The sequence below is a fragment of the Dipodomys spectabilis genome, unplaced genomic scaffold (genome assembly GCF_019054845.1).
Source record: "Dipodomys spectabilis isolate Male_0828 unplaced genomic scaffold, ASM1905484v1 ptg000480l, whole genome shotgun sequence".
Lineage (NCBI taxonomy): Eukaryota > Metazoa > Chordata > Mammalia > Rodentia > Heteromyidae > Dipodomys > Dipodomys spectabilis.
The window spans coordinates 1072581-1097937 of NW_024871157.1; the positions used below are offsets into that span (position 1 = coordinate 1072581).

The 25357-nt window shown below is 56.7% G+C and overlaps 1 protein-coding gene across 1 annotated transcript; it reads left to right on the forward strand.

Annotated features, from left to right (window-relative positions):
• The first annotated feature begins 3884 nt into the window (after window positions 1-3884).
• On the forward strand, window positions 3885-25235 carry Vps37b (VPS37B subunit of ESCRT-I). The gene is made up of 4 exons (XM_042669125.1): window positions 3885-4036; window positions 21007-21178; window positions 22761-22843; window positions 23385-25235. The coding sequence occupies exons 1-4, from the start codon at window positions 3926-3928 to the stop codon at window positions 23847-23849; spliced, it is 831 nt and encodes a 276-aa protein (XP_042525059.1). The 5' UTR covers window positions 3885-3925; the 3' UTR covers window positions 23850-25235.
• The last annotated feature ends 122 nt before the right edge of the window (window positions 25236-25357 follow it).

The window sequence follows — 25357 nt, forward strand, 5'->3', positions numbered from 1 at the left end:
CATTACTCTGAGAAGAAACGAAAGACGCAAATTACTTCTATGGCTGAAAAAAGACCTACAGAGTCTCTTTTTAAAAAATACCGCATGGAGTTTCAGTTTCTAGTTTCTGCCTAGAGAGTTTGCAAACCCGCTATCTGGAAATAGTGTCTCTGTAGTTTTCCCACTTCAAGGGCTGGCCGGGTAATAAGGCTAGCCTGCCGGTGGCAAGGCTGCAGTGCTTTAGACAGCTGAATTCATTTCTTGCCGCATGAATCAGAAGTTCCTGGGATTTTCAGGCTTGTTAATGACAGTGTCTATATGCACAGCACAGGCTGTCCGTCGCCCCTCTGGCTTGTTTGCTGGGTCAAAGTGAAATAGGCAAAAAATGTTGTAGGGCTACTTTCTTCCTCCTGGCGCTGGGGCTTGAGCTCAGAGTCTTAATCTCTTGCTTAGCTCCTTCACTCAAAGCTGGCCTTCTGCCATTTGAGCTACACCTCCAATTCTGACCTTTCTTCTTTGCCAGTCCTAGGGCTTGAACTCAGGGCCTGGGCACTGTCCCTGAACTTCTTTGTGCTCAACGTGAGCACTCTACCACTTGAGCTACAGCACCACTTCCAGCTTTTTCTTTTTTTTTTTTTTGGTCGGTTGTGGAGCTTGAACTCTGGGCCTAGGCGCTGTCCCTGTGCTCTTCAGCTCAAGGCGAGTGCTCTACCACTTGAGCCACAGTACCACTTCCAGTTTTCTAGTGGTTTTATTGGAGATAAGAGTCTCATGGACTTTCCTGCCCCAGCTGGCTTTGAACTGTGATCCTCAGATCACAGCCTCCTGAGTAGCTAGGATTATAAGCGTGAGCCACTGGCACCCAGCTTCCAGCTTTTTCTGAGTAGTTTACTAGAGCGTCTTAGAAACTTTCCTGTCCTGGCTAGCTTTGAACCATGATCCTCAACCTACTGAGCCTACTCAGCCTCTTGAGTAGCTAGGACTACAGGTGTGAGCCACCAGCACCAAGCTGAGTTCTGACTTTCTGTTGGTTAATTGGTGCTAAGACTCTCATGGATTTGCCTGCCCAGGCTGACTTTGAAATGTGACCCTCAAGTCTCAGCCTCCTGAAAGTAGCTATACTCTGGGTAGGAAGGGGCTTCAACGCTGTGACAAGTATTTCTGAACCTGAGCTATGGGTATGTGTGCCATGCGTGAAATCATCCACTTGACCCGCCCCACATGGGAACAGTAAAGAAGTACGCTAGGAAAGGAAGCAGGCATCCCAGAACAAGTCAGAGCTGAAACCCCAGCCCTGGATAAGGTGTTGTCTTTTTCCAGCCTCCACCGCGGCTGTGCCATCTGCCCTGGCTTGTGCACAGGCGGATGCCGGAGGTTGGTGACCTGGAGACCTGCAAGCATTCTACTATCTTCTCTCGCCCTCCAGGGCAGGGAGTGTTTCCAAAGCAATGCTTTTCTTCTGAGTCTAGTGTGTGGTCACCCTGGGCATCCAGGTCTTGGTATGTGGTGGTGACCGTGCTGGTGATGTCAGCATGTGAATCCCCACGGGGGCATGGCTGTCACACTCGGTGCCTTGGGGACTAATTCTTCCTGTGCTGACATGCAGACATGCACAACTGTAAACATTTATGAATAATTCTACCAATATGCATCCACCTGAGAGAAAGAATGCTAATCCCGTGGTTAGAAGATCTTAAGGTTCGATTATGTGAAGGTTTCGGTGTTTTGTTTTTGTCAGTTATGGGGTTTGAACTCAGGGTCTAGGCACTGTCTCTGAACTCTTTTTGCTTAAGGCTAGCGTTCTACCCCTCTGAGCCACAGCGCTAATTCCGGTTTTCTGGTGGTTCATTGGAGATAAGAGTCTCACAGACCTTCCTGCCTGGGCTGGCTTTGAACTGTGATCCTCAGATCTCAGCCTCCTGAGTAGCTAGGATGACAGGCGTGAACCGCCGGTGCCCGGCTATGGTGTTGTTTGTTGTTAAGGTACTTCCCAAACAACCCCTGTATTATGAGCATGAACCCAGTGCTCACACAGCAGGCACGCTCCCACAGAGCACTGACAGGCACAGTCACTGTAGGAGACACCAGTGTGCAGAGAAACAAATACCGGCCAGCCCAAACAAAAGACGCGGGTCCCACGGCACAAGCGGCTTTCTTCTCCCACTCAGCCCTCTGAAGAGGGCCAGTCCTGGGACTTGAACTGGGGGCCTCTGGCTTTTGCTTCAGCTCCTCCGCCTCCCTGCCAGACCTTTCCTTTACTTGGCCTGTGAGCTCCGGTTTGCAGGTGCACATTTGGAAAACTAGACTTGTTCTTGGCTAACCTGAGTACTTTAAGCCTTATAGGTGAGACTTTTCAGGGAAAAAAAAAACAGCTACAATCTCTATAGAGAGGGCTATTCTTTCCCCGAAGAGAAAAAAAAATGCCACTATTACCAACTTCCTACTTCCCCATCCTCTTTATTGTACCCTTTCCTCCTAAGGGTCAAATTTCATCCTCCCTCCCTCCCTCTGCAGTACTGGGGCTTGAAATCGCCTAGCTTTTTTGCTCTGGGCTGATGCTCTATCACTTGAGCCACACCTCCATGACTAGCTTCTTTGCTGGCTAACTGGAGGTGAAGAGTCCCATGGACTTTTCTGCCCAAGCTGGTTTTGAACCTCATCCTCAAGTGTTGGCCTCCTGAGTAGCTAAGATGAACAGGCATGAGTTTGGGGCCCTGGCAGAGTGAGCTTTCTTGAGGAAATGTAATGCTTTACAAGGAAGAAAGTGAAAAGTGCGCTTTTTGGACTCAACAAAGCCGTCAGCTTAGGAGGATATGCAATGCTTCCCTTCACTCTCTTCCCATCTGACTAAAATGTGCGCCCTTGGCACCGTGGAGGGCAGGGCGGGTCATGGAGCCTGGCTGATTGTATGGAAGGCCATTCCGGAATCTTCTGGGCCACCGATGGACGCACAGAAGTCTTGTCTTCGTGCACAAAGCACAGCAGTTGGCCAATAAACATCCACTGAATGCCTCGACTGTTCGGGACCGATTCGGCGGCAGGACCAGTGTGGTATGATGCCAGCGTGGTGGCAGATGCCGGGCTGGGCGCCAGGAGACTTCCCGATTACTTGACTTCAGGGAACAAAAAGGAACTTTTCGCAGGGCCTCGGTTTCCCTGTGGTGTGTAGCAGTTAGCTTGTCTTAGGTTTCTCTCAGCTAGACCTGGGGTCGATTCAGAAGCCGGGTCAGGAGTTCCCAGACTCCTGAGGCTGGCGGCCCCCCAGCAGCCGTGTCCTAACTCATGTGGCCAACCTCCACGTCTGAACACCTCCATGTCTGAGGCCAAGGGGGCCGCGTGCGCACCTCGCTCCTCGGCTGTTTCCAGCTGCCCTGTCCCCCGAGCATCCCGCGTCTGCAGCTCTCTTTAGATGCTGTCTTCTCTTCCTCCTCTCTTCCCACCTGAGTCCTTGGCGCGCTCCCGACTGCAGCCATTGTTCTGTCCGCCGGCTCCATACCCCGGCCGGGTCCTCTTGGCCGCCCGCGATCTGAGGAGCCGAGCGGCCTCCGGATCGCCTGCTGGGGGTCGCGGGCTCAGCCTGGGCGCCCGGGGCTGCGGTAACTCCCTTCCCGCGGCCGGCTTTCTGCGGATCTCGGGAAAAGGGCGCTGATGACATCACGGCGCCCCGCGGTGACGTCACGGCCGCCTCCGGAGCGTGCCCGTCCCCGGGGACCCCCGGGGAGCCCCGGGAGCCGGGGAGCCCGGGCACGCGCCGCCGCCCGCCGCCCGCCGCCCGCCGCCCGCCGCGCTCGCGGCCCCGGCGTCACCTCCGCCGCGCCCGCGCGTCGGTGACGTCACGCCCCAGGACTGGCGTCACGTGCCCCCCCGCGGGGGCGGGGCGGAGGGCGGCGCTTCCGGTCGGCGGAGCCTGGCGCTGAGCGGCGGCGGCGGCGGCCGAGACGCGGGCATGGCGGGCGCCGGCGGCGAAGCCCGCTTCGCGGGGCTGTCGCTGGTGCAGCTCAACGAGCTGCTGGAGGACGAGGGGCGGCTGGCGGACATGGTGCAGGGGATGGAGGAGGTGAGCGGCGCGGCCCGCGCGCCCGAGGCCCCGGGGTGGGGGCCGACAGGGGCCCGAGGCGGCTCGCGGGGCGGGCCGGGGTCCCGGGCCAGGCCGGGGGGCTGAGACCGAGGCCGGGGTCCCGGGCCAGGCTGGGGGGCCGAGACCGAGGCCGGGGTCCCGGGCCAGGCCGGGGGGCTGAGACCGAGGCCGGGGTCCCGAGCCAGGCTGGGGGGCCGAGACCGAGGCCGGGGTCCCGGGCCAGGCTGGGGTCCCGGGCCAGGCTGGGGTCCCGGGCCAGGCTGGGGTCCCGGGCCAGGCCGGGGGGCCGAGACCGAGGCTGGGGTCCCGGGCCAGGCTGGGGTCCCGGGCCAGGCTGGGGTCCTGAGACCGAGGCTGGGGTCCCGGGGCGAGACTCGGGGTCCGGGGCCCGAGGCTGGGGGGCCGAGACCGAGGCTGGGGTCCCGGGCCAGGCTGGGGTCCCGGGCCAGGCCGGGGTCCCTGGCCAGGCCGGGGGGCTGAGACCGAGGCCGGGGTCCCGGGCCAGGCTGGGGGGCCGAGACCGAGGCCGGGGTCCCGGGCCAGGCTGGGGTCCCGGGCCAGGCTGGGGGGCCGAGACCGAGGCTGGGGTCCCGGGCCAGGCTGGGGTCCCGGGCCAGGCCGGGGTCCCGGGCCAGGCCGGGGGGCTGAGACCGAGGCCGGGGTCCCGGGCCAGGCTGGGGGGCCGAGACCGAGGCCGGGGTCCCGGGCCAGGCTGGGGTCCTGAGACCGAGGCTGGGGTCCCGGGGCGAGACTCGGGGTCCGGGGCCCGAGGCTGGGGTCCCGGGCGAGGCTGGGGGGCTGAGACCGAGGCTGGGGTCCCGGGCCAGGCTGGGGGGCTGAGACCGAGCTGGGACCGAAACCGGGAATTGAGGACTCGAGGCCGTGGCTGAGGTCGGGGGAGGAACTGGAGGACCGAAGTTGGGTTGGAAGGCCAGAGAGGGGTTTTAGTCGGGTCTAAGGCCAGATCTTGGCAGCAGTTGGGGAGCTTCGAAGGGAAAGGTGGAGAAGCCCTGGGGGATGATGGAGGCAGGCCCTTGGGTGTGAGAAGGAGCAGCCGTCTCAGGAGAGGGATGCGAGTTCCGGAGTGTATTGAGGGGCCACCGAGGGTCTGGAGCGGGGCTCAGGGTCCTCGGAGCTTGGAGACCCCGGCCCAGGGCGCGGGGTGACGGGCTGTGCAATGGTGCCACAGTGTGGGTGGCAGCGGATCCCCTTTGCACCGTGTCCTGGAAGAAGGGAATGTGGGAATTCTAGAATGGCAGGATTTGCCCCCAGTGTTCGGCCCCCGATGGCGTCTGGAGCTGTTTCAGGGAGAAGTTAGGATGGGGGCATGGAGCTGACCCCCCTTTCCATGGGTAGGGGCCGGCCCAGCCCCTCACTGGCATGTGCCCGCCCCATGCCGGTGCTTTTCCCCCGCGACTTGGCTGACTTCCCCCTGATGCGTCGCAGTGCCTGCCCTTGCTTCCTCTGTTTTTTCCCAACCCACCCGGACTCTGTGAAAGTCTAATCCCACGGCTCTGGGTCTCTGGGCCGATGGATCCGGCCTGGCCCCCTCTCTTTGACCCGCCTTTGTCTCTGAAGTCTGCTCCCCGCCCCCAACACAGTTTCTCACCCCAGAAACTGGTGTGGGGGCTCTTGGCTTTCTTTCCCAAGAGGGATTGTGGGCCCTGAGCCCCCTTAAAGCAGGGCTTGAAATCCCTGGAAAACCCTCAACAGATCATTGTCTGTGGCTACAGAGAGGCCTCTGTAGTAAGATGGTATCAGTCTTTCCATTAATACACCCCTTGTGTTCGTGGGCTTTGTGACTTGGCACGCAGAGCTGTGCTCCAGGACATGTTACCCCTTCATGCTCTCCGTGTGGCACCGTCTATTTTAAAGAGAATAAAAAGTCCATCTTTTTGGACTGAATGAGTTTCATGACTGCAAAGAAAGGAAGCCTTTGCTTCATTCCCCTGCCTATTGGTTGCTGGGAGCTCTGTTGTTGGTGACATTCTCCAACGTATAAGCCTGCTACAAGTGACTTTGCTGCATGCAGCTGCAGCGTGTCGGCGGACGGCACAAGGGTGTGCTGTGAACACTGACAAATGTTCAGCGGTTACACTACCAGCCTCACCTGGTTCCTCCTGGTAAGAACCTGGAGGAAGTTATGTAAAGAGAGGCAAGATCGTCCAGCAGGAGTTTTCTTTTTCTTTGAGCAGAAGGGACCTTCCTGCCTGACTACCCCGCAGAAATAGAGCACTGACTGACAGCTGGATTACTCCACAGAGTGCAACCTCACTTACTCAACTGGAGTTTGTTCTTCTGGGTGGAGTGCTTCTAAAACAAGGAAATAACTTGAAAACCCAAATGCCAGGGCACTCGCCTAGCCAGGCCAGCGCTGCTGGTCCGGATGCCCTGATTAGTGTGCATGTTTCTCAGGGAAGGACAAAGCCAGAACCCCGTGGCTCATGGAGTTCCACTCACTTGGCAGTGTCACGCATTGGTTTATTTGGGGGTGTTTTTTGAGACTGAAGAAACTATTTTGCAAACAGTCTCGTTCGGTCCCAATGGTTAGGGGGTTCAAAGATTTTCAGGCCTCACATCACCGGCCATGAATGCACTTAGCTGCTGTGAGCTGTGTGATCGCAGGCAGGTCACTTGAGCTCTCTGAGCATTTGTCTGCCTGTTTACTGGTGTGAATGGGTGAGGTGTGAGAGTGTTAAATACTGAGCAGCCGTGCCGAATGTGGGCATTAATAACGTTCACGTGAAGCTCTCTGGGAGATTGCTGCCAGTCATTATACCACCCTGGCCTGAAGTCCAATTTCATTTGCCAAGAGCCCAGGCGGCCGCTGCCTTGGTGCAGTCCGAGCCGGTCTGGTGGGAAGCGTGGGAATGGCCCTTCGCGGCGGAGTCACTTAAGAGATTTTTTTTTTTTTAACTGGCAGAAGGAAGTGTCTTAAATTGTAGAGTAACGCTTCTTCCAGCCGGAGGGGATATTTTGTGGTGGCGGTGAAGTGTGGCTGGGTTTTGAAGGCTTTCCCCGCTGGCCCGGCCTCCCTGTGCTTGACTTCATTGTTCTAATTGTAACTTATGAGTGCTGTAGCACGCTGGTCTATGTGTTCTCTTCTCCTGTTTCTCCTGTTGTTAAATGCAGTATATCCTCAGCGATCTTACTCTTCATTTCACGCACACAGGTTTCTATTTATTATGGATTTGTGTGAGTGTGTGTGTGTGTGTCTGTCTCTGTCTGTCTGTCTGTCAATCAGTGTCAGTCCTGGGGCTTGAATTCAAGGCCTGGGCTGTGGCCCTGAGCTTTTTCACTCAAGGCTAGCATTCTACCACTTGAGCCAGCTCCACTTTGGGCTGTTTGTAATTAATTGGAGATGAGTCTCACAGACCTTCCTGTGTGGGCTGGCTTCAAACTGTGATCATCAGCTCTCAGCCTCCTGAGTAGCTAGGATTACAGGTGTGAGCCCCTGCACCTGACTAGCTATTTATGCTGTGTTTGAGATGGGAGGAGGATGGTTATTATGTAACTCGGGCTGTCCTTGAACTTGGGATCCTTCTGCCTCGGACTCAAATGCTTGGGTTCCAGGCATGTATCACTGCAGCCCACTCATTTTTATTTTTATGTGCAGTTATTTTTACGTGGCAGTGGAATGTGTCTTTATCTGTTCACATTGGCTCCCTTGGCTGGGCCGGCTCTCCCTTAAAAGGAGCTGTCTGGGAGGGGGTTAGGCGAGGGGCCTGGCCCCGGGGTCGCCTTCCAGCATGCTTGCTGCTTCTTAAGGTGTTCTGGATCTGTGTCAAGTGCTGGAAACGCTCCCAGGCACAAATGGCAAGGGTTACCGACACAGACTACTTTGTGCAAAGTAAAGAGTTTTCGTCTGGAAGAAGTTTTTTAAAGGTTGGTTGGGCTGTGATTTGTGTGTGAAGCTGCAAAGCTACGGCCAGTCCTGAGCGCTCATTGAAATGTAGCAGCTTGCCTCTGTGTGTGTGTGTGTGTGTGTGTATGCTTGCGCATGCTGATCCTGGGGCTTGAACTCAGGGCCTGGGCATCGTCCCTGTGGGCATTGTTTTGTTTTTGCTCAAGGCTAAAACTATGTTACTTCTGTTTTTTTGCTAGTTAATTGGAGATAAGAGTTGCACAGACTTTCTTGCCCAGGCTGGCTTTGAGCTCCGATTCTCAGATCTCAGCTTCCTGAGGTAGGATTACAGGTGTGAGCCCCCTTCCCTCTCTCCCCCCCTCCCTCCCTCCCTCCCTTTCTTTCTTTCTTTCTTCCTTTTTTTTTTTTCTTTTCCTTTTTCTTTTTTGCCAGTACTGGGGCTTGAACTTCTGTCTTACTCAATCTCCACTCACAACTAGGCACTCTAAACTTGAACTTCTGGCTTTTTGCTGTTAATTGAAGATAGGAGCTTGTCTCATATTTGTCTGCTTGGGCTGGCTTGGAACCGCAGTTCTCAGATCTGGGCTTTCTGGGTAGCTTGGATTATAGATGTGAGCCATGGTTGCTTCACTCCAGCCACTATCTTGAGTTAGATGTTAGAGAAATGCTTAAGTAGGATTTGATGGACAAATGGGGATCAGCAGCAGAGACAGCGGGAGCGAGGCACAGAGACAGAATGGCAGGGGACGGACGGGCTGTGTGGTTACCGAGTTCTAGCTTCCCTGGCAGCTGGGATTTGCTCATGTGTGGGAGATGATGAGGAATGAGGGTAGGGAGCGTGGGGTTGGAGCTGGAGTCCGTGGCTCATGTGGTAGCCGGAGCTTGTTGACCTTGTAGAGAGGCTATAGGATCAGAAGGTTCAGGAAAGTTCACCTAGCAGCAGGGTGCCCTGGCTTTGTGTGCTGGCGGCAGGGGTGAAGTGCAGTTAAGAAGCAATTTGGGGCTGGGCCCGGGGCTCAGTGGTAGAGTGCTCGCCTGGCATGCGTGAGGCCCTGGGTTTGATTCCTCAGTACCCCATACACAGAAAAAGCTGGAAGTGGCGCCGTGGCTCAAGTGGTAGAGTGCTGGCCTTGAACACCAAGTTCAAGCCCCAAGACCGGCACCGAGACACAGAAAGAGGGAGAGGGAGCGGGGCTCAGGGGCAGTGGCAAAGGAAGTGAGCGCTTCGGGTTTGAGTAGACCGCGGAGTGAGTGCGGGAGAGGCGGTTGTGGTGATTGAACAGTGGTGGGGCGAGTGCGGCCCGCGGGTGAGTGTGCGGCCCGCGGGTGAGTGTGCGGCCCGCGGGTGAGTGTGCGGCCCGCGGGTGAGTGTGCGGCCCGCGGGTGAGTGTGCGGCCCGCGGGTGAGTGTGCGGCCCGCGGGTGAGTGTGCGGCCCGCGGGTGAGTGTGCGGGGGCTCTGGAGGTTGTTTGGGGAGCAGGTAGCTCAGGGTCTGGATGGGGGTCTGTCAGGAGGTCTGCTCTTGCTTCCTCTGGGGACTGCCTGGCTCCCCCCTTGGAGAGGTGTGTCCAAGAGTGTCTCTTCACAGACTCCGCACTCCGGCATGACCGCGGAGGGGGCTTGGGGCAGAGGCAGGGCCACAGTGGAGGCAGGAGGTGTCGAGTGTTTCTCCTGAGTGAATTTGTGGGCCCAAGTATGGAGAACAATGCTTTTTTTTTGGGTGGTCGTGGGGCTTGAACTCAGGGCCTGGGCTCTGTCTCTGAGCTCTTTGCTGAAGGCTAGCACTCTACCACTTTGAGTCCCAGTTCCACTTCTGGTTTTCTGGTGGTTAATTGGGTCTGATGGACTTTCCTGCCCAGGCTGGCTTTGAACTTGGATCCTCGGATCTCAATCTCCTGAGTTGCTAGGATTAAAGGCATGAATCACCAGCAACGACCTCTTTTTTTGTTGTTGTTGTTTTGGTCAGTAGTGGGGCTTGAACTCTGGGTCCGGGCACTGTCCATCAGCTCTTCAGCTCATGGCAAGTGCTCTATCATTTGAGCCACAGCGCTACTTCTAGTTTTCTGGTGGTTAATTGGAGATAAGAGTCTCACAAACTTTCCTGCCTGGGCTGGCCTGTGATCCTCAAATCTCAGCCTCCTGAGCAGCTAGGATTACAGGCGTGAGCCACTGGTGCCGGTCTTCTTTGTTGTTGTTGTTTTTTAAAGTGCGTATTTGAATAATTAGTTTCAGTTCTTTCTTTATTTTGAGGGATCTTTATTTTGGGGCTTGTCCCAGGGCCTTGTGCTTGGCTCTGCCAGTTGAGCTATGCACTGGGTTTTGGTAATGTTGCTAGGCTGGCCTCAAACTTGGAATCTTTTCTGTCTTCCAGGTAGCTGGGATTGCAGGTATGTGCTGCTTCGTCCTGCTGGATAATTATATTTCAAGCAGCGTAGTATTGCTTCCTTTAAAGCCAACCTTTTGTTATTTCCAAGGGTAACAGAGGGCAGCTCGCAGTTGTGTTCACATGTGTAGCCCGGTGCCCAGGTGCTGGGGCGGGCATAGGGGGTGCTGATTGATGTGGGTCCCTGGACAGCGTGCACACAGTGGATCTAGGAAGCTCACCCATTTACCCAGCCTTTCTGCAGAGCCTGGGATGGACACCTTTGGGGATAGAAGCTGGCCCATTTGTATCCTTGTTTTTTTGAGGGGGTGGTTGCTGGAGATGGAACCGTGCTTGGCGCACGCAGGCCCTGCCGCTGCGGCACCCTCAGCGTACATTTTAGGGTTCTGCAGACACCGAAGCGGGTGCACAAATGTGTGCCTCAGACAGTGTGAACCTTACACACCCTGCTGGAGGGAGACACAGCAAGCCTTTGGGGAGGGTGGGGGGGAGGGAGGAGACCGAGGGTGACTCACAGCTGTGACTCAGAGGATCAGTGAGTTCACCAGGTGACTCCGTGGCTCGGAGATGGCAGCAAGAGCGAGGCCTGAGAGAAGTGGGGGGGGGGGGGCACCAGAGTCGCCAGCATGCTGAGCCCAGGCAGGACTGGGGGCTGAGGCCCAGAGGTGGGCAGGGACCGGATGGCCTCCGCTGCCACGGTGGGCAAGAGCTTGGGCCTCCGCCTCTAGGCAGGGAGCCGCAGGGGGCTGGCCAGGGGGAGAGGGTTGGGGGAGGCTGAAAGATGATTGATAGGTTGAACTTCAAGGGCATAGGCTGGCCTCAGCCCAGGGCACATAGCAATACTCTTGGTGACTAGAGTGTATCACTCAGTGGAACACTGTGAAAGGACATAGGGAAAAACCAGTAGAGCCTGTAACATCATCAAGAAATAAAGGTGGCCAGGCTTGGTAGCTCACACCTGTACTCAGGAGGCTGAGATCTGAGGATCCTGGTTCAAAGACAGCCCGGACTGAAAAGTCCCTGAGAGTCTTATCTCCAATAAAAACCACTAGAAAACCAGAAGTGGTGCTGTGGCTCAAGCGATAGAGTGCTCACCTTGATGAAGAGCACAGGGACAGCGCCCAGGCCCAGAGTTCAAGCCCCACAACTGACCAAAAAAGCATGAGGCTCTGTATTCAAATTCCCATACTGCCTACACACACACACACACACATACACACACACACGTAGAATGACCAAAAAAGCATGAGGCTCTGTATTCAAATTCCCATACTGCCTACACACACACACACACACACACACACACACACACACACACACACACACACACACACACACACGTAGAATGACCAAAAAAGCAAGAGGCTCTGTATTCAAATTCCCATACTGCCCCCCCCACGCACGTACGTACGTACGTAGAAATAAGAAACCCGTGACAGTAAAAGAGGCAAAAGTTAAAAAAGAGAAACTGCAGAAAAATTGGGAAATAAACCATTAACCGCAGTGGTTAAGACAGATGTGGATACTAGAAAAGTTAGGTTTTTTTGTTTTTTTGGTTTCTTTTTTTGCCAGACCTGGGTCTTGAACTCAGGGCCTGGTCGCTGTCCCTGAGCTGCTTTTGCTGAAGGCCTACCACTTGAGCCACAGCACCACTTCTGGCTTTTTCGAACCCAGGGCTTCATGCATGATAGGCAAGCACTCTACCACTAAGCCACATTCCCAGTCTGAAAAGTTAGGTTTAATGTTGACTGTTCCCAAATTCTAGTCTGCTTATCATTAACAGTATTGCAAGCCAGCTGTTATGACGCACACCTGTAATCTCAGCTGTTGGAGGGTCATGAGTGTAAGGCCAGCCTGGGCTACCCAGCGAGACCCTGTACTCATGTGTATATGATGTGTGTGTGTGCGTGTGTTATCGATCAAGTAGATGGTGTGTGCAGCCTGGTTAACACTACGCCCGGCATGAATGAGGACGCAGCAGATGGAAGCTGTCTGTTGTTGTTCGGTGGCAGGGGCCTCAGCCCCAGCACTCTGCTTGACCGCAGAGAATGCTTTCTTTGGGGGAAAGGGTGAGATGTTCTTGGTTTAGAAGTTACCACAGAAGTATGAATTGGGCTTCTTCCTCTAAACGCGGGGTCTGGGTAATTTTGGCACGTCCTGTAGTCCCAGATATGGGGAGGCGGGTTAGAGACCCCATCTCAAACCAAAACCAAGCAGAAGTGACTGGCGTGCTGCCTGGCAGCGTCCACGCTGCTTTGGCCTTGCACGCTTGCACAAGCCACGTGTGCTTACCCTCAGACCTTGGCTTTTTTTTTTTTTGGCCAGTCTTGGGGCTTGAACTCGGCCTGGGCGCTGTCCCTCAGCTCTTCGGCTCAAGGTGAGCGCTCTACCACTTGAGCTACAGTGCCACTTCTGGTTTTCTGGTGGTTTATTGGAGATAGGAGTCGCACACTCTTTCCTGCCTGGGCTGGCTTTGAACCATGATCCTCAGATCTCAGCCTCCTGAGCAGCTAGGATGACAGGCGTGAGCCACCAGCGCCCGGCCCTTTGCATTCTTAACTACTTAGTAATTCTGCAGTTTCAGTAGAAACCTTAGCAGCTGCTGAGCAGTAAATGAGAAGAGCAAAGGTCGTTTCTATGAAAAATCTAGATCTGTAATGAAGTGCTTTAGAAAGAGCGCACACCTGTTGGTGAGTTGTGTGGGGACTGGCTTGGGGAAAAGTAGAATTCCAGATTCCGCTGCCATGCTGCTTGCCTCGGGTCTTCAATCCCACGTGAAAGAGAGATGTGGTCTGTTGGAAAAAGCAAGCTAGCCGACCTTAAGACCCTCTCAGAGATGAAAAAATAGGCATATGTTTGTTTACAAATGCTTGTAGCTGTGTGTGCTCTGCTGCTGGCGCTCTCTGCGCTGTGTGTGTGGGCTCTGCGGGCTCGCCACTGATGCTGGCCACTGATGCTGGCGTCAGTCAGGCTGGCGTGCGCCCCACACCTGTGATCTAGGGTGGGCGGCTCGTCCTGGGTTCTGATCTTCCCTCTTCCCGGCCCCTACCCCACCCCAGCCCCAGGTTTTATCAGGTCAGAGATTCTAGCAAAGGAACATTGCATAGCACGTACCAGTTAGAGCCACTTAGAGCTGTTACTGTTTCATGTTGTCCATTCACACCATTATCCAGCTAGTCCAAGAAGTAGGGAGAGTTTGTTCTTCCCGTGACTATTAGGAAATAAATCTTGTAAGGAAAAAAACCCTGGTAAGCTGTACCTGCCGGAACTCGAGCACTGTCAGAATGCGCGCCCTGAAACTCCTGTTTCTTCCCCAAGAGGAGTCTTCTTCCTTCCTTCCCTTCCTTCCTTCCCTCCCTCCTTTTCTTCCCTTCCTTCTCTTCCTTCCCTCCCTTCTGTTCCTTCCCTTCCTTTCCCTCCCCTCCCCACCCCCCTTGCCTCCCTCCCTCCCTCCCTCCTTTCCTTTCCTTCCTTCCTTCCTTCCTCCTTCCCTTCCTTCCTTCCTTCCTTCCCTCCCTCCCTTCCTTCTTCCCTTCCTCCCTTCCTTCCTTCCTGCGCTCTACCACTTGGAGCCACTGCTCTACTTCCAGTTTTCTGGTGGTTAATTGGAGATAAGAGTCTCTTGGACTTTCCTGCCCGGGCTGACCTCAAACCTTCATCCTCAGATCTCAGCCTCATGAGCCTCCATCCCTCCATCCTCAGATCTCATCTCAGCAAGGCTATTTCTGTTCGAACCCAGCTGTATGTTTCTGTTGTCCCTTGTATTTAAAGTGAGTGACTCTGGTTTTAGGCACCAGCCGGCGCTGTGCATGGGATGGTTAGACCCAAGACTTGCAGCTTTCTCAGGGAAGCAAGCTTTGTCTCAACAAGGATTTGACATCTTTAATGGAAAATAAGCCATTTGTATTAGTTCACTGGTTGGAAGTAATATGTTCTGTTTGCCAAGTGGGTGGTGTGGTAGAACTCTGGCTAAGTAGCCATGAATTTCCTTCCTGAGTAGGCTGCGGCTGGGCGGTGAGTTCACACAGCCCCAGGAGAGCTGTATTTTAGGACAGTCTCGTGATGTTCTATGGCTAACAGTGTTCACAGTATTTTTGTACTTTCAGATCTTTCGTTTTGTTACCACGCAGCTGGCTTTTTCCCGTAGGACTGAAGGGGTTTCAGGCGCGTTGTAGGTGTGTCTGCAGCAGGCCTCTGAGCTCCAGGCACAGCCAAGTCTGCTGGGCGCTGCTGGCTCATCATTGTGAGACTGGCCTTCTGTCTTTTTCTTTGTGCCAATCCTCAGGCCATGACCTCAGGGCCTAGGAGCTGTCCCTGAGCTTTTTTGTCAAAAGGTAGTACTCTACCACTTTGAGCCACAGCTCCACTTCTGGTTTTGTTTTTTGTTTTTTTTTGGGTCCGGTCATGGGGCCTGCACTCTGGGTCTGGGCTCTGTCACTCAGCTCTTTAGCTCAAGACTAGCACTCTACCACTTGAGCCACAGCGCCACTTCTGGCTTTTTTCTTTTTGCTTATATGGTGCTGAGGAATCGAACCCAGGGCCTCAGGCATGCAAGGCAAGCGCTCTACCACTGAGCCACCTTCCCAGCCCCAACACTTCTGGTTTTTTGATAGTTAATCGGAGATAGGAGTCTCACTGATTTTCCTGCCAAGGCTGGCTTTGAACCACGACCTTCAGATCTCAGTCTCCTGAGTAGGGTATATATAGCGTGAGCGTGTGTATGCGTATGCATATATATATAAGCATGAGCGTGTGTGTATGCATATGTGTGTTTGTGTGTGTGCGCATAAGCGTGAGCCACCAGTGCCTGGTGTGAGCTCTTTTTAAATGGGGATCGGTTAAAAGAAAAAATCTACCCTTCAGTGTGGCACTGAACTCAAATCACTTGTGGCTTTGGTGACATTAATTGGTGAGAGAAATCTGGTAAGGTAAGAGGAGATGCAGTGGATCTGCTGAGTGACGGCGGCCTTTGTCACCTGATCTGTATGTCTGCAGTATTTGTGGTCTTTTTTTCCTCCCCAGCGTCCCCCCCCCCCACCCCCCCACCCCCCCCCCCCCCCCGCTAAATCCAAGCAGAGCTAAAGGAGAAGAGGCTCCTGGAAGGCAGCGGCTCAGTCCCGCCGGCGCCTGCCTGGGAGGCGCGGGCAGGCCCAGCGCTCCTGCGAGGACAGTGAAGACTTCAGCAGTGCCAGGTGTGTCTGGCAGGGGTGGAGGGGGGCACCTAGTGTGACATCCAGGCGGCCGCAGCTTGTGGAGGGCTGAGGGCGCAGGCTTCCTCCCTGTGGCTGCCTCTGCCTCTCTCCAAACCCCAGTGAGCTCTGCCTGATGAAGCAGGAGCGCGCCAAAGCCAGGCTGTAGCTTCGGGGCGGTTCGGGGGCAGCTCAGAGCACCCGCCAGGAGGAGGGAGGCTGAGGAACGCGTTTGCGCAGGGGGGGCAGTTCTTACTCAGCACCCAGCTTCCGTTTGTTGTGTAACAGGGTTTGCTTGTTGAGTAATGTGATTGATCTCTTGGGCTAGGCCTACAGGTGAGGCCATTCCTCCATTGTACCTTAGGTGACCCGCCAGATGTGGACAGCCCGCTGGGTTTTGAGATATGATAGACTTCCAGTGCTACCAGGACTTTCCACTCACGTGTCGACGTTTGCTCGCATCACTCTGGACTTCCACTTCTTAGGAGGCTGTACTGTGCTTTGAAGGGGGATCCGCGAGAGTGTTTCCCATGAAGATGTGGTTTGGGAGTGCCTGGGTGCTCGGCAGGGCGGCTCCTGTGGCGGATGAAGGGGTGTGCTGGCACTGGGAGTGGCCCTGGCCCTGCCCGCGGCGCCCCCCTTCTCCTCGCGCTGCCCGTGAGGCGCGGCCGTCTCCCCTCCGCGCCACAGGATGTGCAGAGGGGCTCCCAGCTATTTCCTTTCCTCAGGGAGCTTATTTTCTACAAAAATCCTCAAGCAAGCCAGGCGCCAGTGGCTCATGCCTATAATCCTAGCTACTCAGGAGGCTGAGACCCAAGAGTTGTGGTTCAAAGCCAGCCCGAGCAAGAAAGCCTGTGTGACTCTGATCTTCAGTTAGCAACAAAAAGCCAAAAGTGGAGCTGTAGTTCAAGTGGTAGAGCACTAACTTTAAGCAAAAAGAAGCTCAGGGACAGTGGCCAGACTCATGAGTTCAAGTCACAGGTCAGGCTCACACACAAAAAAAGAAGCTGAAAATGAAGCTGTGGTTCAAGTGGTACAGCACTAGCTTTGGGCAAGAAAATAAAAATAAAATCCCATCAAGGGGTTGGTGGGTTAGCCTCGGGGGATTGCCTTCCAGAGAGCTCTTTGTGTTAATGCACACAGATGGGCAGAAATAATAATGCAAATAGAGCCAAAAATAAACGCTGCTAGCCAGTCTCGCTTTTCTTTAGGAAGGAGAAGGAACCTGAAACAAGACTGAGTACATTTATAACAATATTTGTTTACCACAGAGGAAATTGTTTCCTGAAAAGATTTCTTTATGGTTGAGAAGGGCTCAGGAGGAGGGACAGCGGTGGTCCTGCGGCCTGAATTTCAGTTCTCTGGAGGCATCTGTCACGATGACGGCACGGCGGCTTCCTCTGAGCTGAGTCTCCATGTTTCCATGAGCACGGAGACGGGCGGCCGTGTCTGAGGGTGTGTGGCCGTCCGGACTGCCTCTGTGGGTTTCAAGGGATCCCGGCACGGGCCCTCCCTTTGCACACGAGCCATGCTACGTTGAGGAGACACTGAGGCCAGAGTCATTTTTCTGCACGTGATGCAGGGGGCAGGGCCCTGGGGCCGAGTGCGTGGAGCTCAGAGCCGCACCGGCCCACGTGGGCCTGGCCCCTGACGCTGCTCCCACGGCCGTGCCGTCTGCTGGTGGCCACTTAGCATTTGCCGGTACTGTGTCCATTGACCCAGAAACAGCTGAATGCCTGAAGGATGTGAAAACATCGGTCAGTTTGACAGGCATTATTGTCCCTGCTTGGAGTTCCGTCTGGTCCCCTGTGCTGCCGGCTTTGCAAGTGGGTTAATTTTCGGTTTTCCCCAGCTTCCCGCGCTGCCGCCTGCTGACGGGTGAGTCATTTGGACGTGACTTACAAGATTTTTTTTCTGTGATATAGCTGGTAGTGGAACTTCCCCGAAAGTCAGTACAGCAGATCAGCCTAGGTCTTTGAGTCTAGCAAGAGGGGCATTCATGCAACGTAGTCACATGTAAAAGTAAAAATAAGAAGTTTCTTTTTTTGGGTCCATCACTGGACTTGAACTCAGGGACTGGGCGCTGTCCCTGAGCTTTTTTCTTTCCCCTCCCACTCAAGTCTAGTGCTCCACCATGTAGAGCCACGGCGCCACTTCTGATTTTCTGTGGTTCATTAGGCCTAAGGTCTCATGGACTTTCCTGCCCAGGCTGGCTTTGAACCGCGATCCTCAGATCTGAGTAGCTAGGATGACAGGTGTGAGCCACCAGCACCTGGCAACTGGAGTTTATTAGGAAAGAAATATGGCTGAGAGAGGCGACTAACGGTCAGAAAGGCCTGACCATTACGAGTAATCGTCCCCAGCTGGGGTGGCCTGTCCAGCAAGGCACTGCTTTGTCGTAAAGATGGTTTCCATCAGTCCTGGCTTTCCTGGAACCAGAGCTGGCTGGAGGGAACAGCTCGGAACAGTGACAAACACAAAGGAGGCAGACATGCCAGGCTCTTAGTGAATTTGTGGCAAGAGAGACCGTTCGCATGCCTGGCGGCTGTGCGCCGAGGGGCTGCCAGCGCTGCCCTTCGGGGTGTAGTTCCTAGCCGTCAGAGAGGAACCGCAGTGCGCAGGGCCCAGGTGAGCTGCGGGCGTGGCGTTTGGTCACAGGGTTTTCTGGAGGCCTCGTGACTCATTGGCCCACTGCACCCCACCTACCCAAGCGCAGGCCGTGGCTTCCAGGCAGGGGCTTTGAGGAATTGTCCTTACTTGGGCCCTTCCCAAGAGAGTGAGCTCACAGGGAGGAGGCACTGGGGATAGAGCCGGGGCCACACACATGCTGGGCCAGGCTCTCCCCTTAAGCCACACCTGCAGCTGTGGGCGCTGGATTTTAAACAGCTGCCCCGGAGCCTTGCTTAGAGTCGAGAATCCCAGTGCGCGCTTGCTGCCCTTCCAGGGGTTGCCTTGGGAGGCCTCTTTGCTCCCCTTTTTTGGGGAAACTGCATTTTGGAGCTCGCGGCGGCATCCTAGTGTGTGATCTCACGCCCGCGCGGCCGGCGTCCCGAGCGGCGGCACTCACTCACTCCGGGACAAACAGCTCGCCTTTTGTCGCTCACCTCACTTTTAGCTTCTTTGCTGTGTTGAGTCCAGGGCTTACGCATGCGAGGTAAGCTCTGTACATCCTGGACCTTTTTAAAATCAGATTCAGCCTTGGGGTTCCACAGGTTGGGCAGTGTGCGTCCTGCTAGGGAGGGCAGTGATCAGAAAGATGGAATTGTCACTGCTGAAGCAGTGCGTGACAGCGGCGGTGAGCGAGTAGTGGAGGGAAGAGCGGACAAGCCACGCTGAGAATGGGAAGCGTGAGTAAGAGTAGGCCTTACAGATCAGAGAGCATCGTGCCATTTATACTAACACTGTGTGTGCCCACAGAATCACTACCCTGTGTGTGTGTGTGTGTGTGTGTGTGTGTGTGTGTGTGTGTGTGTGTGTGTTTTGCCAGTCCTGGGGCTTGAACTCAGGGCATGGGCCCTGTCGTTGAACTTTTTGCACAAGGCTTAATGCTCTACCACTTGAGCCACAACTCCACTTCTGGCTTTTTTTGTGGCTCATTTGAGGCAAGAGTCTCAGACTTCCCTGACTGAGCTGGATTTGAACCGTGATCCTCAGATCTCAGCCTACTGTGTAGCTAGGATTTCAGATGTGAACTACTAGTGCCTGGCTCATGTACAGGTTTTTGTGTAATGATTAATTTCTGCCGGGCGCTGGTGGCTCACGCCTGTAATCCTAGCTACTCTGGAGGCTGAGATCTGAGGATCACAGTTCAAAGCCAGCCCAGACAGGACAAGTCCATGAGACTCTTATCTCCAGTGAACCACCAGAAAACTGGAAGTGGTGCTGTGGCTCAAGTGGTAGAGCGCTTGTCTTGATCTGAAGAGCTGAGGGACAGCGTCCAGACCCAGAGTTCAAGCCCCACAACAACCACCACCACCAGCAACAAAAAAGATTAATTTGGGCTGGGAAGGTGGCTCAGTGGTAGAGCACGCTTGTCTGGCATGCATGAGGCTCTGGGTTTGATTCCTCAACCCCACATAAGCAGAAAAAGCCGGAAGTGGCACTATGGCTCAAGTGATAGAGCGTTCACCTTGAGCTGAAGAGCTGAGGGACAGCGCCGAGGCCCAGAGTTCAAGTCCCATGACCGACCAAAAAAAAAAATTAATTTCTTTGGGATAAATGGCCAGGGACAGTTTTCAGGTCTCAGAGTAGTTAACACGTTTCATTTTATAAGAATGTTCCAAACTGGTTTCCACTGTACAGTGGTTTGTTTTTGTTTATTCTTTGAAGTGGCTTCACAATTGCAGGAAAGACTTAGGCAGGGCCTCGCCGAAAGCCTGGGGGAGGAAGAGCGAGGAGGAGCCCTGGGCAGCCGCAGCCGGGCGAGGGCAGGGCCGGGCAGGGATGGAGCCGGGCCTCCACCTCCAGGAAGCCAGTCCGACTCTTCCTTCCAGCGCCAGCACTGCACTAGCCTGGGTCGCCCAGCGTCTCCACAGAGCTGAGCAGGGTTCTCGTGACTCAGCTGCCCACCCGCACCGCACCGCACCGTGGGGCTGGGCCTCGCCTCTCCCCTAGACGCAGCGCACAGCGGGGTGGTTCACAGTCTCCTGACTGGAGCCGTGGTCCCAGGGGTTTTCCTTTGTTCTGGTTTTTCCCTGGGTCTCTGTGATGTACGGTGCACGTGTGCACACACATGTGTGTGGGGGACTACACAGGGAATGGGGGGGCAGAGGGGAGAGGAGAGAGCCGAGGATGGAGGCGGGAGGAGACGAGGACCGGGGACAGGGGCCCGCACGGGCTGGCGAGTCTGGGCCGCGGGAACGGGGTAGGTTTGTGTGTTCTGATTTTTCAGCTGAGTTTTGTCCCTCACCTCTCCCGCAGCCCTCCGTGCCTCCCTCCCGCCCTGGTGCGCACGGTGGCACAGTAGCCTGCCTCCAAGCCGGAGCCGGCCCCCCCCCCCCCGGCCCCCTCGGGACGGCGGTGCTCGCGGGAGGGCCGGCCGGGGCGGGCAGAGCTGGCGGTGGCTGCGAGAGAAGCCGAAGCGGTCCCTGCGAACGTCCTCTCCTCCGGGCCGTCTCAGAGGCCGGCTTGTTTGAGCTGAGCCGGATTATGAAGCCCGCGGCAGCACGCCGGGTGTCCCCGTCTCGGCTGAAGCAGCGGGCGCCGATCTGCCCTGTGTCTTTACACTTTCACAAGCACAGTGGCCATGGTGAAGAATTCAAGTCTCCGCCCGGCACTGAGCCAAGGCGCCGCGGCGGCCCGGGACACAGCTCGTCCTGGAAACGTGTTGGAAACGAAGCCCGGTCCCGCTGCTCATGAATAGGAAACAGCGTCCGAAAGAGAAATCCAAGGGGCTGGGGTCTCAGCAGGCCTGTGGGGCTCGCTTGGAGCCCAGCCAAGTGGAACAGGCCACACGCAGGCGTGGTCACGGGTGGGTGTGGCTCCGGGTCTCACCATCCTGTGGTGTCTTACAGACACAGACTGTGCAGCTCAACAAAGAAATGACGCTGGCCAGCAACCGCAGCCTGGCGGAGGAGAACCTGCTGTATCAGCCCCAGCTGGACACTCGCAAAGCGTGCCTGACCCAAAAGTACCAGGAACTCCAGGCTCTCTTCGAAGCTTACCAGATAAAGAAGACCAAACTGGGTAACTTTCTCTCTTTTTTTTTCTTTCTTCCTTTTTTCTTGTTGGTCGTGGGGCCGACAAAACGCAGCGTAGTTGCTGTCCCTGAGCTCTTCAGCTCAAGGCGAGCGCTCTACCACTTGAGCCACAGCGCCACTTCAGGCTTTTTCTGCGTATGTGGTGCTGAGGAATCGAACCCCAGGGCCTCATGCATGCAAGGCAAGCACCTTGCCACTGAGCCACCTTCCCAGCCCCAAACCGGGTAACTTTTTGTGTGTGTGTATCGTGGGGCTGAAACTCAGGGCCTGGGCGCTGTCCCTCAGCTCTTCAGCTCAAGGCGAACGCTCTACTACTTGAGCCACAGCGCCACTTCTGGTTTTCTAGTGGCTTACTGGAGGTAAGAGTCTCATGGAATTTCCTGCCTGGACTGGCTTTGCACCGTGATCCTCAGATCTCAGCCTCCTGAGTAGCTAGGATGACAGGCGCGAGCCACCGGCGCCCCAAACTGGGTAACATTCTAAGGGTGAAAATAAAGAGTGGAGGGAAGGTACATTTCGGGTGATGAGACAGTGACCCCAGTGTAGTGGAATAATCGTGCTTAGATAAAATTGTGTTGCCAGTTTAGGAAAGACTTAGTCATTTGATAAGTTCGAGGCTCCACCTTTTCCAAACAGCACAGCGAAAAGGCAGTTTTACGACGTTCGACAAACGTCTTCCCTGTGTTCGGCCTTTGTAGTCAACGTGGAGACCAGCTCACCACAGAGCATCTGGTTTTGACGGCACACTCGGGATTCTAGGCTTTATGAGAGAGAGCTCTGAAGGAGGTTTGGATAGGAGCAGTGGGGTGGGGTCAGCCATCAGCACCGCCCACACCAGGCGTCTGGGCGGCGCCGGTCCCTTCATTCCCCCGCAGCTGAGGGGAGGTGAATGAGTGTGAGGGACTGCGCGCGGAGGCCTCAGAGCCAGCAGGACCTGCCCGCTGGCAGAGTCCACCTTGGCCTCGGTGCCGGCAGTGGGCACCATGGAGCCATTTGCACATGGCCTCTGACTGAATCTGCACGGGGTGATGGCAGTGGCGGGGGTTGAGCTTTTCATGTTTAAGAATTTGAGTCTTACACTTCAGATGCGCATAGTTGATGTCAGTTTATCACTCACAAATAAGTCCGTGGGACGCAGGGGACAAAGGAGGGGCAGCGATGCTCAACAGGAAGCGGACTCATTACCTTGCTCGCGTAACTGTAACCCCGCTGTACAGGATCTTGACAATAAAAAATATATATTAATATAAGTGAGTACATGCTGAGCACTATGGCTCACGCCTGTAATCTTGGCTACTCAGGCGGCTGAGATCTGAGGATCACAGTTCAAAGGCAGTCCAGGCAGGAAAGTATGAAATTCTTATCTCCAGTTGACTAGTAGCAAAAAGCCAGAAGTGGAGCTGTGGCTCAAGTAGTAGAGTGCAGGCCTTGATCTGAAAAGCCCAAGGACAGCCAGGCCCTGAGATTAAGGTGTACATGTGCACGCACGTGTGTGCACACACACATGACTTTGATGGGGATGGAAGGTTCTGGTGAGGCTTCCTCACAGGACATCTTGCCTCTTGCAGATAAACAGTCTAGTAGTGCTTCCTTGGAGACTCTTCTTGCACTTCTTCAAGCGGAAGGGGCCAAGATCGAGGAAGACACTGAGGTAAGGCCCACGGGCCGTGTGCAGTGCCCCAGGCACGCGTCTGGGGTCCACCATGGTCCCTGTCCCTCGGGACCAGGCGCTCCGTCTCCATGTCCTGAAGGGCACACACCTCTTGGGCACACAGCCTGCGTGTGCCCCGGATGCCCGGCCGAGCCGAGGGGGCAGCGTGCGGCCCTGGCGCGTGGCCATCTGCGTGAGTCCACGAGCTGGCGGACGCGGCTGGCCGAGCGCACAGTGCGGGCCCGTCCGGGCCGGCGGGCTGCGTGTCGCCCAGCCTGGCTGCAGCTGCTGACAAGTGCTTGGGACTTGGGGACTCATAGCCGCAGGAGGAGGGCTTGAGGGGCTTGAGGGGGGAGAGAAGGGGGCGCAGCACATCCAGCTCCATGTCACGCTGCCGCCTGTGGTCGAGGCCCAGCCTGGCGGCGCCCGCTCGGCACCCGCGGCCGGCCAGGTGCGGTCAGAGGCAGCGCTGCCCCGCGGCGCCCAGGACTGAGGGGGGTCTCGGGCCTCACCCGTCCCCGGCGCTCTTGGCCTCTTGCAGAACATGGCTGAGAAGTTTCTGGATGGAGAGCTCCCCCTCGACGCCTTCATTGACGTCTACCAGAGCCAGCGCAAGCTGGCGCACGTGCGGCGGGTGAAAGTGGAGAAGCTGCAGGAGCTGGTGATGCGGGCGCCGAGGCTCCCGCAGGCCCCGGCGCCCCTGCCCCGCGTGCCCGAGCCCGCCCCGGCCGCCCCGCTGCCCTACGCCGGCCTCCAGGACGGTGCGCCCGCGGGCGCCGCGCCCCGCCGCCTGCCCCCGCCACCGCCCGCGCCCGCGGGACGCCTGGCCGCGCCGCTCCCCGCCGCGCCCTACCCGGGGCTCCCTGGCCCGCCTCTGCCGCCCCGCGTGGGGCTCCCCGCCCCGCAGGGCTTCCCTGCCCAGCTTGGGTCGCCCTACCCGCCGGCACTCCCGCAGAGGCCGCCGCCCCGCCTGCCGCCGCCCCAGCCCGGCTTCATCCTCCAGTGAGCCCGGCTCGCCGCCCGCGCCCCTCAGGCTGTAGGTCCGGGTGAGTAGAGGTAGAGGTAGAGGCCCAGCGTGCGCCGAGGGAGCTGCGTGGCCGGGGTCCAAGTCCCACACGGTCTGCGAACTCGCGGTTGGGGAGAGGTCGTCCGCTCCACCCCGGGCCGCGTCTCTGGCCACAGCTTGTCTCATGAGCATGGTTAATTCTCTTTTCATGTTAAAAGCGCCGCTGCAGCCCTGGCTGGGGCTGGTGTGTGCCAGCGGCCTGTGTGTGCCAGCGGCCTGTGTGCGCCAGCGGCCTGGCCTGGTGCGCAGCGGAGCCATGTGCATGCGGCCTGTGTGTGCCAGCGGCCTGGCCTGGTGCGCAGCGGCCTGGCCTGTGTGTGTCAGAGGCCTGTGTGTGCCAGGGGCCTGGCCTGGTGCTCAGCAGTGCTGTGTGCGTGCGGGCAGAGCCCCGCGGACACCTCCCTCCCGGCCGCCCTGGGCTCTCGTGGAGCCCGCGGGAGGAGGCAGCGCGAGCTGGACGCCCAGCGCCGTCCTGCCTTTGTGAAGACCCCACTGTGCTGTGCGTTCGCTTAGCGCAGCTGTTTTCTGTGGGAAGAGACTCCTTTTGCTTACGGCCATTCAGGGAAACTTTTTAAAGCACGCGACCGACTGTTTCGAGCAGACTGGAATGCAAGCATGCCCGGTGCCCCGCAGGCGCCTGTGCTGTGCCTTAGATTCACCGGTGCCCGCCAGGTGCTGGCTCCACGGCCCACAGGCCGAGCGGGGCGGGCCCACGCTCCTGGAAGCGGAAGTCCTCCTCTGCCCCCTCCCACCAGGACACGCTCTGCCTCTGGTGCACGGGCGGCCGGGGCTCCGGGTGGGTGTCGAGGGTTTGGAGGAGGGCCCCCACTCCACGGGACCACAGCTCCCCTCCCTGCCCGGAGCCGGGTGCACAATTGGAGGGCCCGGCCTGGGGTGGGGGGGGGGGGATGCTATACCCGTCCAGCTAGGCCCCGCCCTCGCCCATCACCTGCCAGCCCGACAGGGCCAGGTGTGTGATGGGCCACCAGCTGGCTGCCACCCAGGAACACAGCTGATCCTGGGCTTGTCCCAGAGGCCATGGGCAGGGCCGTCGGCCTTTGTCCCCTGCTCCTGCGCACACCCTGCGCCTGGACGTGAACTCTGACGGTGTGAGGAAACCAAGCCGTTTGTGACACTCCACTGCCATGCAATCAAATGGGTGTGCTACGTTCTGCATCTCAGGGGGGCAGTGCCACCTCTGCTCCGTCCACTGCCGGCCGCACGCCACGGCCAAAGCCAGCGCGGTGTGGATGAGACTGCCGCGCAGGCCGCGTCTGCCGCTGGCCGCCAAGCTGTCAGCCCTTTTGAATAAATGGAGAATTGGTAGTGCTGTCACTTTATTAGTTGGAGTGTACCCAGTGTTGGTTCTAGCCTGCCCCCCGGGGCTGCACGCGTGCCTGCTGAGCTGCTCTGGCCCCCGCGTAGCCGCTTAGTCCTCTCAAGCACGG